We start from the raw sequence: 14,454 nt of genomic DNA on the forward strand, positions 1-14,454 counted from the left end.
CACCAAAATCTCGGTAACACCGTAATCTCAGAGTACTCTTGCATTTCCTATCTTTATTTCTTTGGAGAGTTGAAGAAGAAAAGTTTGTACGCTTTTGCATGGGTTAATTTTAGTACTTGCCATTTCAAACAGATTAGTGAAGTGTGAGTGATCTATATCAGAAACCTCAAATATTTCCTGCATTTGTCCTTAGAAATTATTTTTAATTGTTTCTAGGTGTGCACTGGAAATTGCATTAAGTTATAAGTTTGTGTAGTGTTAAGAAACTAAAGGAAGCATTCTGTTGTATATCTATACTAGCAAACAGTTCATGAAGATACAACTTTTGTGGTGACTGAAACTATGACTGTGGAAACCACTCATGTGCCTTCTACATACCTGGCAGAGATCCTTCAGCTTCTGCAAGCCTTGTCTGAAGTAGAAGAGCACCTTAATTCTCCTGTTCTGCAGGCTAAGGATTGTGAGGATCTCTTCAAACAAGAAGAGTGTCTCAAGGTAAGATAGCAAGCTTTTCTTACAATGACTGGTGTAAGACATTTTTGGGCTTTTGTATATTGGCAGCCTGCACTCACTCTCAGAGACATCTGCTTTGTAAGTGCTTAGCCCCTTTCTGTCATATGTGCATATATGAATGTTCATATATGAAGGTACATCAAAATGCAAAATATAAGAACACCAAAGAGTTCATTTATTTTTATCAGTTTCACCTGTATTTGGAAGACAAGAGCATTAGGGTATCTGCAAAGTACATCCTTTATATATCCAGTTATATATTTAAAAAGTTGTGAATTTGTGGTTAAAGTTTTGTTTGTAATTCGAAGTACTTAATAAGTAACCCTATCCACACCCAATCTTGGCAGCTTTATTTTAGTGTTTGATTTAAAAATATTTTTTATTAAAACAGGAACAAAACCAAGTAAAATTTAGCTGTTCCATTCCATGCTAGAACAAAAAACTTGAAGTCTGATTGGGGAGGTACTCTCTGCAATTATTACAGTTTAATTAGCTAAACAGAAAATATTGTCCAGTAGGTAGGTAATGTAGGTAAGAAGAAGGTAAATCAATATTGCTGGTATGACTTTAAATATTACTGCCTGGTTTCTTCATCACTTGCAACAGTGAAATCCTTTGAAATTGGTGGAATTTTTCCAAAACAGTATTGACATAAGAAGAGAATAAGATTAAAGTTGTAAGCCTAAGTAGATGAATGAGTTACCAGCTTTTGCAGAATAATGTTTGTGTGAGGAAAGCCTTGTAAAAAATTGTGCTTAAGTGCTGTATATAATTACAGCAGTTTTAAATTGTCATCCAGCAGGAAGGGAAGACCACATTTCCATTTTTCTGTGACTATTTTGGGGAAGGAAAGGTTTTAACAAAAGGAAACCTTGGCCTAAAGAGGGTGGAATTTGTCTGCAGACAGCTATAAGAAAGAAGCTTAGAGGGAGAATCAGGGCAGGGGCTTTGGTTAGGTGCTTTAAATTGTCCTCTGTAAGAGCCCATTTATCTCTTTCCACAACAGAGGAAATGTAACAAAACCACATCCATATGCTGTTATTAGCTTCTATAAAATCACGTCTATTTATAATTCTTATACATGCATAGATCTTATAAATTTTAGGCATTTGTATATACACACACACATATAGATATTCTTATTAGGTCTTGAAAATTAGGGTGTTTTCAGTTTCCTAGCAAGGCAGTATAGTATGTCTAGTGAAGCATAACACTGAAATATTGGAGCAAAGGAAGCATATAACTGATAACAGGCCTGTGTGAAATAGCAGTAGGCTGTTTCTTTTACCACTTCTGATTTATAGAACCATAGAATGGTTTGAGTTGGAAGGGACCTTAAAGGTCATCTAGTTCCAACCCCCCTGCCATGGGCAGGGACACCCTCCAGAAGACCAGGTTGCCCAAAGCCCCATCCAGCCTGGCCTTGAACACTGCCAGGGAGGGGGCATCCACAGCCTCTCTGGGCAACCAGTTCCAGTGCCTCACCACCCTAGTCATAAAAAAATTCTTCCTTATATCTAATCTAAATCTGCCCTCCTTCAGTTTAAAGCCATTACACCTCATCCTATCACTACATGGCCTTGTAAACAGTCCCTCTCCCGCTTTCCTGTAGGCCCCATTCAGATACTGGCAGGCTGCTATAAGGTCTCCCCGGAGCCTTCTCTTCTCCAGGCTGAACAACCCCAACTCTCTCAGCCTGTCCTCATAGGAGAGGTGCTCCAGCCCTCTGATCATTTAGTTCCAGTAGATTAAAGTGGTTCTGAGTATTAAAGCACACAATTTGCCAATGTTATTGTCATTCTTCATTTCAAACAATCCTTTTTGATAGAATGACTCTTCTGCACAAAAAAAGTTATAGATCATGTAAAACATGGCTAATGAACTATCTCTTGGTCCTTGTCTATGAACTTATGTTCATTACTCAATTGGATGGAAAAACAGTGACCTACCTCAACCCGTTTACTGGCATTTGACTTCCTTTTAGTGCTTCTTAATGCTTTATATTTTGGGCTATGTTTATGTGATTTATATCCATAACTAATCTGTTGTTCACCCACATATATTTGGTATTATCAGAGTTGACACCAACTTTAATAATATTGATTACTGAGTTACAAGTAAGTAATGCCATAGGTTTAATTTAACTGAACTATTAAATTGTTATGAGATGCATTTGTGGGCACAGTTCCATCTTCCTCCCAAATAAATCTCTTCTAAGAGGCAAATGGATCTTGCACATTCGTGGGCTTTTGGAAGGGTATAGTTTTGATCTAAGCCTGCTTAATGAATATTTATTTCCAAGGAAAAGCATTCATCATTGTCATTATCCTGCAGTAAAAATAGAAAAGTAGTGCATAAATTGTTCAGCAGCTGGTTGGGAAAGGTTTGAAATTAAATTGTGGTTGATTTTTACCCCTGACAGATTTACATGAATCAAATTACAGAACTGCTCTGAATAGCTCTGTATTTTAAAACTGAGTTTGTGATTATTTTTTTCACTCCCATTCAGAAAGAATGCATTTTAATTAAGCCTTAAAAGGAAAAAGAAGTTTATTTACAAGAATCTTTCAGTGGTAACTGCTTTGAACGTTTTTCTCCAAAGTAAATATGTATAGTAAGACTTAAACTTGATTGCTCATTATCCAATAGGATAAATATCAAATTAAAAATTGCTTTTATTAATTGTCATAGGTAATTCTAGCACTGACCTTTTGTATCAAAAGGATTTAAAATAACGAAATATGAGTTTTTGCAGCAAAAATCTGATAACTTCTAACATTTAGTAAATTATAATAATGTAATGGGCACATTTAGTAAATCTACTGAAACCAACTCATAGGAATGTTGTTCTCCTAATTTTAAGCTTCAGGGGGTGGAAAAATCAGATAGAGAAACCAAGTCTTGTCTCTTTTTTCCATAAAGTCAGCAATTACAATGTTTCCATTATCCTATTACAAGCTCTTTTAAGTACTAAGATATACAGTACCTCCATTTTTCTTCATCACTGTATTACAGTATTTAACAAACAATTTAAATATTACAGTTCTGTCAAAGATGAAACTCCAATTGATCGTATGTAAAATCACGGTTCATAAGTCAAAGGATTAGTAGATTTGGCTTAATGATATATTCTCAAAATAGGACAAATTTTATTATGAGCACAAATATTATGGTACTTTTGTCTGCTATTGCTGATGTTCATATTGATGGAATTCATAATCATTGGGTTCTCCATATAGAATTGATTGTCATTACAATGCATTTCATTACATGATCAAGTGTAGGGATAAAATGCCTTCATAATTTAGCTAATTATCCTTACTTGCAGTGGATGTTCCAAATGCTTCCTGAAAGTTAAATGAATGTACACATTTGCATATATTCAACTTAATCTAGTTTTAGAAAATTGAGTTATAGTGCTCATACTAAGCCAAAGTTTTCTTGTGTCATGATTATCTCATGCAAGCTACTTGTCTTGTTCAAGCTCCAGATTAGTAGGAGGTGTATACGCTGAAATGAATACATTTGTTAAACAGAGAATTAAAACTAACACGTATTTCTGTTTGCAAACACATCGCAAAAATGAATGTGCTAAAATGAGACAGCCTAGCTGGAATTTAAGAAGTCTAATTTGTGTTTATAGCCATATACGAGAAAATGTTTAGTAGAATTTCATCTTAAGAATCACTGTCATAGTGTCATAGTCATGGCATAATTGTGCCTGTTCATTACTTAATTATATTAACTGTGAATTCAAAACTTATTTTCTGAGGCTACTTGCTCTATGGAATTAATACTGCAAACCTGCAGTAGCGCTCATATATATTAGGCATTCATTTTTATTATTTTTTGTTAATATTCTTACTTTTAGCAGGAACATTGTATTGTATAATATGATTATACATTTAGCTACAATATTTTTCAATGATGTAATAGGTTTAATATGGAAAGCCATCGGGCTTTTTGAGAAAGAAGTTTCTTGTATATGTAACTTCTTGCATAATCACTCTAACAGTTCTTTTTCTAGTTCATCATCTTGTGTATTTCCAATAGGGTCTTTAATTAGTTCATTAAAAATTGGGTTATTTGTTGCTGTTTTTTTTAAAATATAGATATTTTCATGCTCTGTTTTTTTTCTCTTCTTTTTCCCTTTGTTTGGTAATTCTTCATCTACTGACAGATAGACCACTTTTTTGCACAATTTTCTGCCGTGTCTTATTTACTGTACACATTACATATTCACGATTCTGGCAGCCAGAATCCCCTTTCAAAATGGTTTATTAAACCAATAATACCCATACCAGATATTGTAACTCATACTTCTATATAGATTTTAAAATTATAAGTAATTTGTGAAATTTTTCCAGCCTTTCATGATTACTAACTGTGCTGTTGCTGGTTTTCATGTTGGTACAAGAAGCATGAAATATTGTAACAAATCTGCTATACATATAATTATAAAGCATCATTCTACAAATGTTTGGATTGCCAAAACTATATTTTTAATTTTGCACATTGGAATACATATTTGGTATATATTAGAGTGATTCTTATCAAGAAACATCACCTAACGTGATATTCAGAGTAGTTTGCTGCTGCAGCTCAGTAAAACCCAATTAACCATAACTTACAACTGAGTGTAATCAAATGCACTCTCCAAATAGATCTGTCAGTAACGCAGTGTCAGTAACAGTGGTGGTGTACGCAAATAGCCAAGGAACTGATTTTTTACAGAAAGTTGTCTTTCTCTGGCAGATAAAGACAAATTTCAAGTAGTGAAAATGAACCGGTGTTTGAGTCTCAAGCACTCAGATTTCTCTTTTCAAGAGCAATGAGATGGATCATTCCCCAAAGGCTACTGTCACTTCAGCTGCTAATGATTTTCTGTTGTCCTTTTTTCTTAAAAAATTAAAGCCTTGTGCACTTCTGTTAACCATGTTACAAAATCTCCCAAGGCATTGTTGATAACTAACTGCTTGAAGCTACTGTCTTCAACATGAAAGATAGATGGGGTATGTGTGAGAGATACATGAGTTTGCACATACACATATAAATATTTTTTTTAATTTTTTTTTTTCCTTGGACACTTTTATGCTATCCAGTTGTGGATTTCATTTATAGAAGGACAGCTGTATTATCTTGCTTTGTCTGTAGCAGCTGTGCGCTAAACAAAAGCAAAAATCTGACATACAAATCAGAAATTATATGCCTGCTCATAGACCACTAATTCTAAACATTTAGGGATATGCCACTTATCAGTTCTGAAGTGCATAGATGTATTTCATCTATTTTTAATATTTAGAAAATTGACCTACTTGGTTAAAAAAAATACTATTTCAATATATGTAGATACATATACTACTCTTCATTTGATTACTTAAACATGTCAAACACAATAATTGCCTTCTTGGGTGGATGAGCTGAGCTGATATTCAGACCTGAAAAGAAGGCTACCTAACTTAAGTGCTTAAGTGTGTGCTGGCAGCTTTTAACATTTAATTACTTTTTCTTGTGTTCTTTAAATATGTAAAATTTCAGTCATGGATGAGGTTTTGTGCCTCCTTTATGTTCAAGGGATACAATCTTGGAAGATTTGGAGGTATTTTATGTTTTTATCCGCAATATTACTTATATTCAGATTAATAACATTGAATACCTTAATTATCCATGGTCTTAGTGTATCAAAACAAGATTTAGGTAGACCTGAGTAAGGAATGCTGAGTATGAGACATGATGCTGGGAAAATCAAGTGAGGTTTGTTGAGTAATGACACAGACCCAGTCAGCTGTTGCTCTAAATGATAGATTGCTGACAGGAGAGGAAACACGTTCCTTATTGTGAATCATCCCAGAGACAAGACATCTGCCATTCTCTTTTCATGTATAAGAATTTCCTTTAGTCTGCTAAATGTAAGTCATTTTTCTCAGGACCTATTGATTCAAATACCTAGTCATGAGGGGGGTTATGGAACATTTTTTGGCAAAGAATGACATATTATAGCGTTTGCAGCCCTAGAGCTTTAGGAAGGTGGAGTATTTTTTTCTTTTTTGTGTGTGAGGTTTTTTGTATGCAATTATTTCAGAGCATTACTGGCTCATTTCCATAAGGATTTTGATTCTTGTATTTTACAAAATAGTAAATACAGTCTAATAACTTTAATTGGTTATAAAATGACAACCACATTCTGTCACTTAAAGAGGCATTCAGATTTTAAGTGCATGTTGTTTTTAAAATATTTCTCAAGTAATTTGGAGGAGAAAATGATTTGTATAATTAGCATTATCTCCCTGTCACTTCATATTAGTGCTACTAATAATATAACTGTACACTCTGTTATACTCATGGTTCTAAAATACTGATTTTAAATCAAATTCATTACAATAGAACTGTAGAACATATTATCTAGACATGCGATGGTGTGAATGATGTTTTTTAAAAAAAAATAAAATCCACTAGTAGAATCAGAAAAATTCATAAACATTGAATAAAAAGTAATTGGTAAGTACATGGCTATTTTAAAAATTTCTATATTAAGAAAAATGAGGAGTTGCAGAGTTAAAAGTCAAGTCAACATACACAGAAGATGCGTATTAGAATATAAAACTTAAAGAAAAGGAGGAGAGAGATTTTCCCCCTGCAGCTTACTCAGTGCTGCAGCTCCTAGCAGTGACCAAATAATACATACACATGGTGTATCTCAGAACCTCAGCATGCTCCACCTGGGTTTACAGGGCTCAGGCTTTTCTCTTGGTCATTCCTCCAGGGAATGGTTTCTGACTTGGGAAGTAAAGGGAAATTAGAGGACAGGAAATGTAAATACCGACATGCAAAACTTTTGAGTTTTTGTCTTTTCCACATTTTGAATATGTGGAATTCTAAGCTTTCAGTTTAGTTTTGCTTTGTTTGTTGGGGGTTTGTTTGTTTGTTTGTTCCCCAAATACATATTTAGAATATTATTTTTTAGTTAGCTGGACAACATACATAAACACTTAGGTCCATAACATGAAATAGATTTCTTAGTCCATGACTTAAATTCCTGTGCCAGAAAAATAATTTCTAGTTACTTAATAGTAAATCATAAATACGTTACTGTCTGAATATTGTGTTATATTCAGAACATATGACAGAAGACAATGAATCCAAATAAAAATAAAATAATTCAAATTTTCTAGAATTTCATTGCTTTGGTAATAGCAATAATGTGGAAAAATCTGCTGTAATTATAAACCTTTAACTTTTGATTTATTGGTAATTTACATCTTATCACAGTATTTAAAATATGGATGGCTTATTTCCTATTTCTCTTGAGCAGTACCTGTTGAAGTTGTTTCCATGTCTTCCTTAGCATACTAAGGTTAAAATCAACATTTTCTAGCCTTTCTGAATGTGTCATAATACTTTTCAGATTTAAAATATCTTTTTTCTTACATTACAATGTATTTTAATGAATTATAGTTATGCAAATTAAAAGTCCGTTTCTGTTTCTTGCATTATTTACTTTGTGCAAAAAGCATATAAGTTAACAGATTTAGACTTGGAAAATTTTCCTGAAAATCATGTGTAGAAATATGAGGTAGCAGATTCCTCAGGCCATTCTCTCTTCTTTACAATTTGATTGACTTTGTGCATCTGGCTTAATTCTTTTTTACTTTACTTGCTAAATTCTAAGTGTAGCACTATTCATTTTATGACTGAATTAGCTCAAGAATTGTAGAATATTTAAAATTAAAATAATTAATACATATATAAATAAAAATGTGTAGAATATTTGAAAAGTTTATCCATCAAAAAATTGAGGACAACTCACCAAAAATTTAACAAAGTGAACTGGAGCTGTGATTTTTTTATTTTTTATTAAGTGGGTATTATATCCAGGATATAAAGTTCAGGTGCCATTATTTCTGACAAAGAACCATTAAAAAGGAACAGACCCCCTCGTCTTCTATTCAGTAATATTAGTAAACCTTAACGAGGTAAATAAAATCTTTGTGTGAAGTTTTCATAAGTAGAAGTACCCTTTAAACTACATTTAAATAGTTATAATTTGTGATTACTAGACTCTTCAAATAGTTTTCTTTTTATGATATAAGATTATAAATGTCTTTTTCAAATGTATTATTTGAAGTTTTGTTGCCTTTAAAATACTGCAAAGAAAAGCAACAAACTATTACAAAAAAGAACATTTTTTCCTAGCTGTAAGAGATGCTATCACAAGAATGTTCTCTGGACTTCAACTTGTATGGTTGAGATTATTCCAATGACCTGAAGTTTGCAGGATTGGACCTCTGTTTCATCCTTTTTGTAATGTGTTGGCATATAAATGAGATACTTGTCCTTCAAATTAGGTGAGCTGAGGGACACTGGACAAGCAAAGTTATCCTTTTTTACCTAGTTGTAGTTAAAACAGATGAAAACATGTTTTATCACACTAGGTTTTTTCCAAAATTGAATTGGCTAGCTGTGTTTCTGTCTCTGGCTGAAACTAATAAAAGACAATTCTACTTTTCATTTGTATTACCAAACACAAGCTATATATTTGAAACATAATTTTTAGTGGGGATTCAGGGAAGGCAAAACAATGTGATGGAATATTGTGCTTGTCAATGCTTAGTACAGCTTTTATTTTCTCTAATAACTCCATTGGACTGCATCCATGTAGACTGGAATTCTGTGCACCTGAGTAACTACAGCATTCTTATTCCTAACCACTCATGGGGAAATAAAACACAGCTGTTCAGTGCTGACTTTCCATGTCTATCTGAATCCATATGAGAGAATGGCTGAGGGACTCTGGACAGATTCATTTGCCATGACAAGAATAGCAACATATTGAGGAAGAGTCCACTCATGCTAATGTTTTTTTTTTCCTCTATTTCTGGTACATTATAACCTCCAAAATGTCTCCTATATTGCTTCAACTTTGACGCCTGCTCTTCACAAATGAAGGAAAGGCAAATCTGATTTTTTTATGCATGGTGAAATAGAACCATCAGATTCTAGCTACTGGGTTTAACCAGACTGTGACAGATTGTTAGGGGGAAATTTCAATCATCTTCTATTTTTGTTTGGCTTTCTACCATTCATTATTTTTCTGCTTACTGCAAAATAGCACAACATTCTTTGATCCCGGCCTCCTTTCAAAAGTGCTGGTAGTGTGAAAGAGCTTCTCACCCACAAACTAGCAATTTGTACTTCTCAAAAGCTCTGTCAAATCAGCATTCTCCCTTATCTCTGGAACAAAGTTGCAGAGTTGTGTGGAGCAACTGAAGAATGTTTTTCCGTTAAACAAGGCTAAGTGTCTTTGGTCAGTTGGTCTGATAAGTTCTTAGTTACAGGTTCTCAGTATTCATTCTGAGGCTTATGTATTTCAGAAGAAATAAGGGATGAAAACACAGCAGAAGTTAGAGGTAGTGGTATTGGAAATTTAGGGAGTTTTGAAGAAACAGTCAGAGAAAGGTTGCCCAGAGAAGTTGTGGATGTCCCACCACTGGAAGTGTTCAAGGTCAGGACGGATGGGACTTTGAGCAACCTGATCTAGTGAGAGATGTCTCTGCCCATGGCAGGGAGTTGGACTAGATGGTCTTTGAAAGTTCTTTCCAGCATCCACCGTCAGGCTGGATGGGGCTCTGAGCAACCTGATCTGGTTGAAGAAAGCCCTGCTTATTGCAAGGGGGGTTGGATTAGATGAGCTTTAAAGGTCCTTTCCAACCCAAACTATTCTATGATTCTATGGTAAAAGCTGCATATGCCTGTAGATTTTTATCTGGAGAATATTCCTTTCTCTGTGCAGCAGTTTCAGTGAGACGTGTATGTGCATGCCTGTATTAAGAATTCATTAAAATGCAGGAATGGTAAGAAATGGCTAAATCTTATGACGTTAAGTGGAGTAGCGAGACATTTATTTTTACACTGCTATTTGCATACACCTGTCTCAAGAATTTTCTGAGGCTTTTAGTGGCTCAGTGGTATTTCAAATCCTTTGTCTAGTTCGGTACAAATTTTTGTGAGCTTTGTTTGCATCATCCAAATTATTGTTTTGAATGTACAAAATCTTATAGTTGTTAAACTTTCATTAGAGGAAAGGAGAAAATCTTAACTTTAAAAACTTTAGAGAAAGAAAGTCTAACTTTAGACTAGAACCAAACTGATGCAGTTATCAATCCAAAACATTTTAATTCTTTCATGCTTGGCTGCATTTTATTCAGGGAGCAAGAGCTATAGTGTGAAGTTGACCATTGTAAGGAGTCATGTCCATAGCTTTTCAAAAGAATGGTATTCATTACACAGAGGAAAGGATTTTTATTTGGTTGAAGGAAATCAGCAATTGTGACATGTTCTTGCTTTACGTTGATATCTTGACTAGTCTGGAAAAGAGACCATCTTCCTTCCAAACACAAATACCACAGAGAGAAAAATAAAATCCCCAGAGCAGCACAAGTATCATGTGCCTTGTCACAGTGAGGCTGAAAGAGGCTACCTACAAGAAATGGAAATTAAAATGTAAAGAATTCATAATTAAGTGCATTTCAGAAACATTTGTTTTGCTTATGTTTCCTCTCTGGTAATGCTACAGATGATGTAAAGAAATGACAGCTGTATAAACCAGTCGCATAAAAAGCACATTTTTCCTCCTAAACCTGCATTTATTTCTCTGTTTCTGATACTTATACTGCAGAGCTGAAAAGTAAGCTTGTTTATGCAAGTCATGGGTTTGGTTGATTCAAAAAAATATTTGTGTTGTCTTTCTGCTGAAGAATAAGGAAATCACAGAAGTACCAAATTATGCCTGTTTGGGTAGTAGACTGAAATGTGACAGGAAGTGCTCTGCTTAAGGATTTCATTACATCAGTGCTGATTCACAAGGAGGAAGTCTCTAATTACTTTTTGTTACATTAAATTCTTTTATCCTTAAGTCAGCACACAGTTTATGACAATATCTTTCCTCAGCATTGGGTTTTCTAGCAATTCAGTCATTCAAATGATTCTGCAAGATTTAGCAGAAAGAGAGGGGTTGAACACTACCTAGTTCACAGAATAGAAATAAACAGCATGTTTATGTATTGCTTTAGAGAGCAAAAAGAAAACCTGTATAATTCAGTCATGGAACTGAATGGATTGATAAATGGATAATTACTGGTCATTGACAACATATGGAGTTTTAAATGCTTTCACACATTTTAAAGATGTTAAAAGTCCAGAGCAAATTCAGGTTTTCTTCCTTTTGGTCTTCCAAAACATGGCATTGTACAGTTAGGTAGATGTACTGTGAAGTATTTTGTCTTTCTCTGAAACAACAATGAACTGACTACTTGAAGATTAGTAAGTGTTGGGTCGTGAATATCCAGCAAAAGGCAAAACCAGTGATACCTGATAAATTACTTTTTGTGCTATGACTTTGATACCTGTTTAATATCTGCTGACACAAGTATAAAAGAGAAGCATAAACAGCAAAATAATTAAAGAACACTTAAACATGTCTGTAAAATGGGACTTTTTTCCGCTTTCTGAAGAAGAAATGGGGTTAAACCAAATGTAACCTTGGTGTAGAGGAATTAATGAGTGACTGACATCAATAGTGCTTTGCTTCCTCTCCTGGCATCACCTTTCTCAGATATAGTTTATTAAGTCTTCAGAGAAAGGATGGACATTCAGTCATTATCACCCAGTTATTGGAAAACTGTTACTGTTGTCAAAGCTATTGTTGACTCTCTCGAGGGACAAGAGGCCTTGCAGAGGGACCTGGACAGATTGGAGCATTGGGCTGTGGTTAATGGGATGAAATTTAACAAGTTGAAATGCCAGGTTCTGCACCTAGGACACAGTAATGCCAGACACAAGTATAAATTGGGAAAGGAGTGGCTGGAGAGCAGCCCTGCAGAAAGGCATCTGGGGGTGCTGGTCGACAGCAGCTCAGGATGAGCCAGCAGTGTGCCCTGGCAGCCAAGAGGACAGGCTGCACCCCGGGGTGATTCAAACACAGCGTAACCAGCTGGCCAAAAGAAGTTGTTATCCCACTGTGTGTGCAGTCTCACCTTGAGTTCTGTGTGCAGTTCTGGGGCCCACCATTTCGTAAGGATGAGAAGGTCCTTGAATGCATCCAGAGGACAGCAACAAAGCTGGAAGGAATAGAGGAGCAGCTGAGGACTTTGGGCTTGGAGAGAAGGAGACTGATGGGTGACCTCATTGCTCTCTACAGCTTCCTGAGGAGGGGAAGTGGAGAGGGAGGTGCTGATCTGTTCTCCCTCGTATCCAGCGATAGGACGTGTGGGAATGGTTCAAAGCTGCATCAGAGGAGGTTTAGACTGGACGTTAGGAAGCTTTTCTTTACCTAGAGGGTAGTCAAACACTGGAACAGGCTTCCTAGAGAGGTGGTCAATGCCCTAAGCCTGTCAATGTTTAAAAGGCATTTGGACAATGTGCTTAATAACATCCTTTGACTTGGTCAGCCCTGAATTGGTCAGGCAATTGGAATAGATGATCATTGTAGGTCCCTTCGAACTGAAACAGTTCTATTCGCCTTTTTCCACTCTTTCTTTTGCTTACATTTTTTTTTTATTTATAAAAAACATGTTTTCTTTTTCTTTTCTAAAATCTTGATATTACAGAGCATTAAAGATAGCCTGGGGAGACTGCTGGGTCACATAGACATTATTCACAACAAGAAGATACCATCTTTGCAAAATGCTACCCCCAGGGAAGCGGCAAATATACAAGAAAAGCTGACTCAGCTTAATTTCCAATGGGAGAAAGTTAACAAGATGTACAGGGACCGACAGGCGTAAGTAACTTTTAAAAATTGTTATTTCTGAATGGCATCCATTAGTATTTGGCTTACTGTTGGTGGTTGTTTCTTCGTCTTCTTTTTTGTGGAAATACCTTTTAAATTTGCAAAAGATACTTTTTTTGTAACTTAGATAGAAAGTTTATAGGGAATTGTAATTTAATTTATGAGCATTTTTGTAAAATGGAAAATATTTTGACCAACTATCACATGCATTAGACCAAAACCTGGCATGATACTGCATATATATTCTTATGTCATTATAAAAGACAAATCTTTACCCTGAGATAGTATTAGGCATTCACTCTTTTGTACCTGTGCTATTGATTTAAAAATCTAAATCTGTGATGGGTGCATCAGAGTAAAATGACTTTTAATTGCAGAGGATTTACTAGTTTGAGGAGCAGTTCTCACTTTATGTCTAAGGAACACAGCTAGAATTGTTAGCAGCTCTAAATCCAGTGTCAGCTTTTTATGAGTCTGTATATTAGATATTATACTGCAAGGCAGAACATCAAGAGAAGTACAAAAAGACATTAAAATTATAATAAATAAAGCTGTGATCTCCTACAGTATCATATAATACTTGTTGTTGCTGCTGCTGCTGCTGTTGTTGTTGTTGTTGTTGTTGTTATTATTATTATTATTATTATTATCCTTGTATAATATTTGTGGTGGTTTTAATCTAGGAATTTTATTATAACGCAAAATGTAGCCAAACCTATTTTGTTAATTCTGGCATGGCTCATGTTAGTAACACAATAGAGACTAGCAATCCAGTAATTTATTTATATTCTGTAGTAGATATCTGCTGTTTAAAATTTTTGGCATTGTACAATAAAATAGCTAGGTTTATATTTCCTCTTTTTTTTTTTTTTAATTAGATGATCTATCAGATGTTACTGGCAGTGATACAGAAATTTCTATGATTTCTGTGATATACTCTTTTTTTAATATGAGTAATTTAAAAGTTAACAAATAAATTTGCCTTAAATAAAAAGTCATAGTTTCAAGCATTTATTGAATTACCACAGAAAAGTCCTTGATAATTCTTTTGAAAATGTAAACTATTCATTTGATACTGAAAGAACTTATATGTATGACTTGTTCCATTCACTGAAATTGTCCATTCATAGAAATTTTACAGAATTAGATCTTTA

General features: G+C 34.6%; 1 protein-coding gene across 7 annotated transcripts in view; it reads left to right on the forward strand.

The window, feature by feature from the left end:
• Positions 1–14,454, forward strand: part of DMD (dystrophin) — a 1,313,294-nt gene that overhangs the window by 653,894 nt on the left and 644,946 nt on the right. For all 7 annotated transcript variants that reach the window (XM_054840966.1, XM_054843533.1, XM_054803063.1 and 4 more), the window contains 2 exons: positions 301–495; positions 13,119–13,291. In XM_054840966.1, coding sequence (XP_054696941.1) covers positions 301–495; positions 13,119–13,291 — 368 coding nt within the window. The remainder of the gene's footprint in view (positions 1–300; positions 496–13,118; positions 13,292–14,454) is intronic.

Source organism: Grus americana, chromosome 1 (genome assembly GCF_028858705.1).
Source record: "Grus americana isolate bGruAme1 chromosome 1, bGruAme1.mat, whole genome shotgun sequence".
NCBI lineage: Eukaryota > Metazoa > Chordata > Aves > Gruiformes > Gruidae > Grus > Grus americana.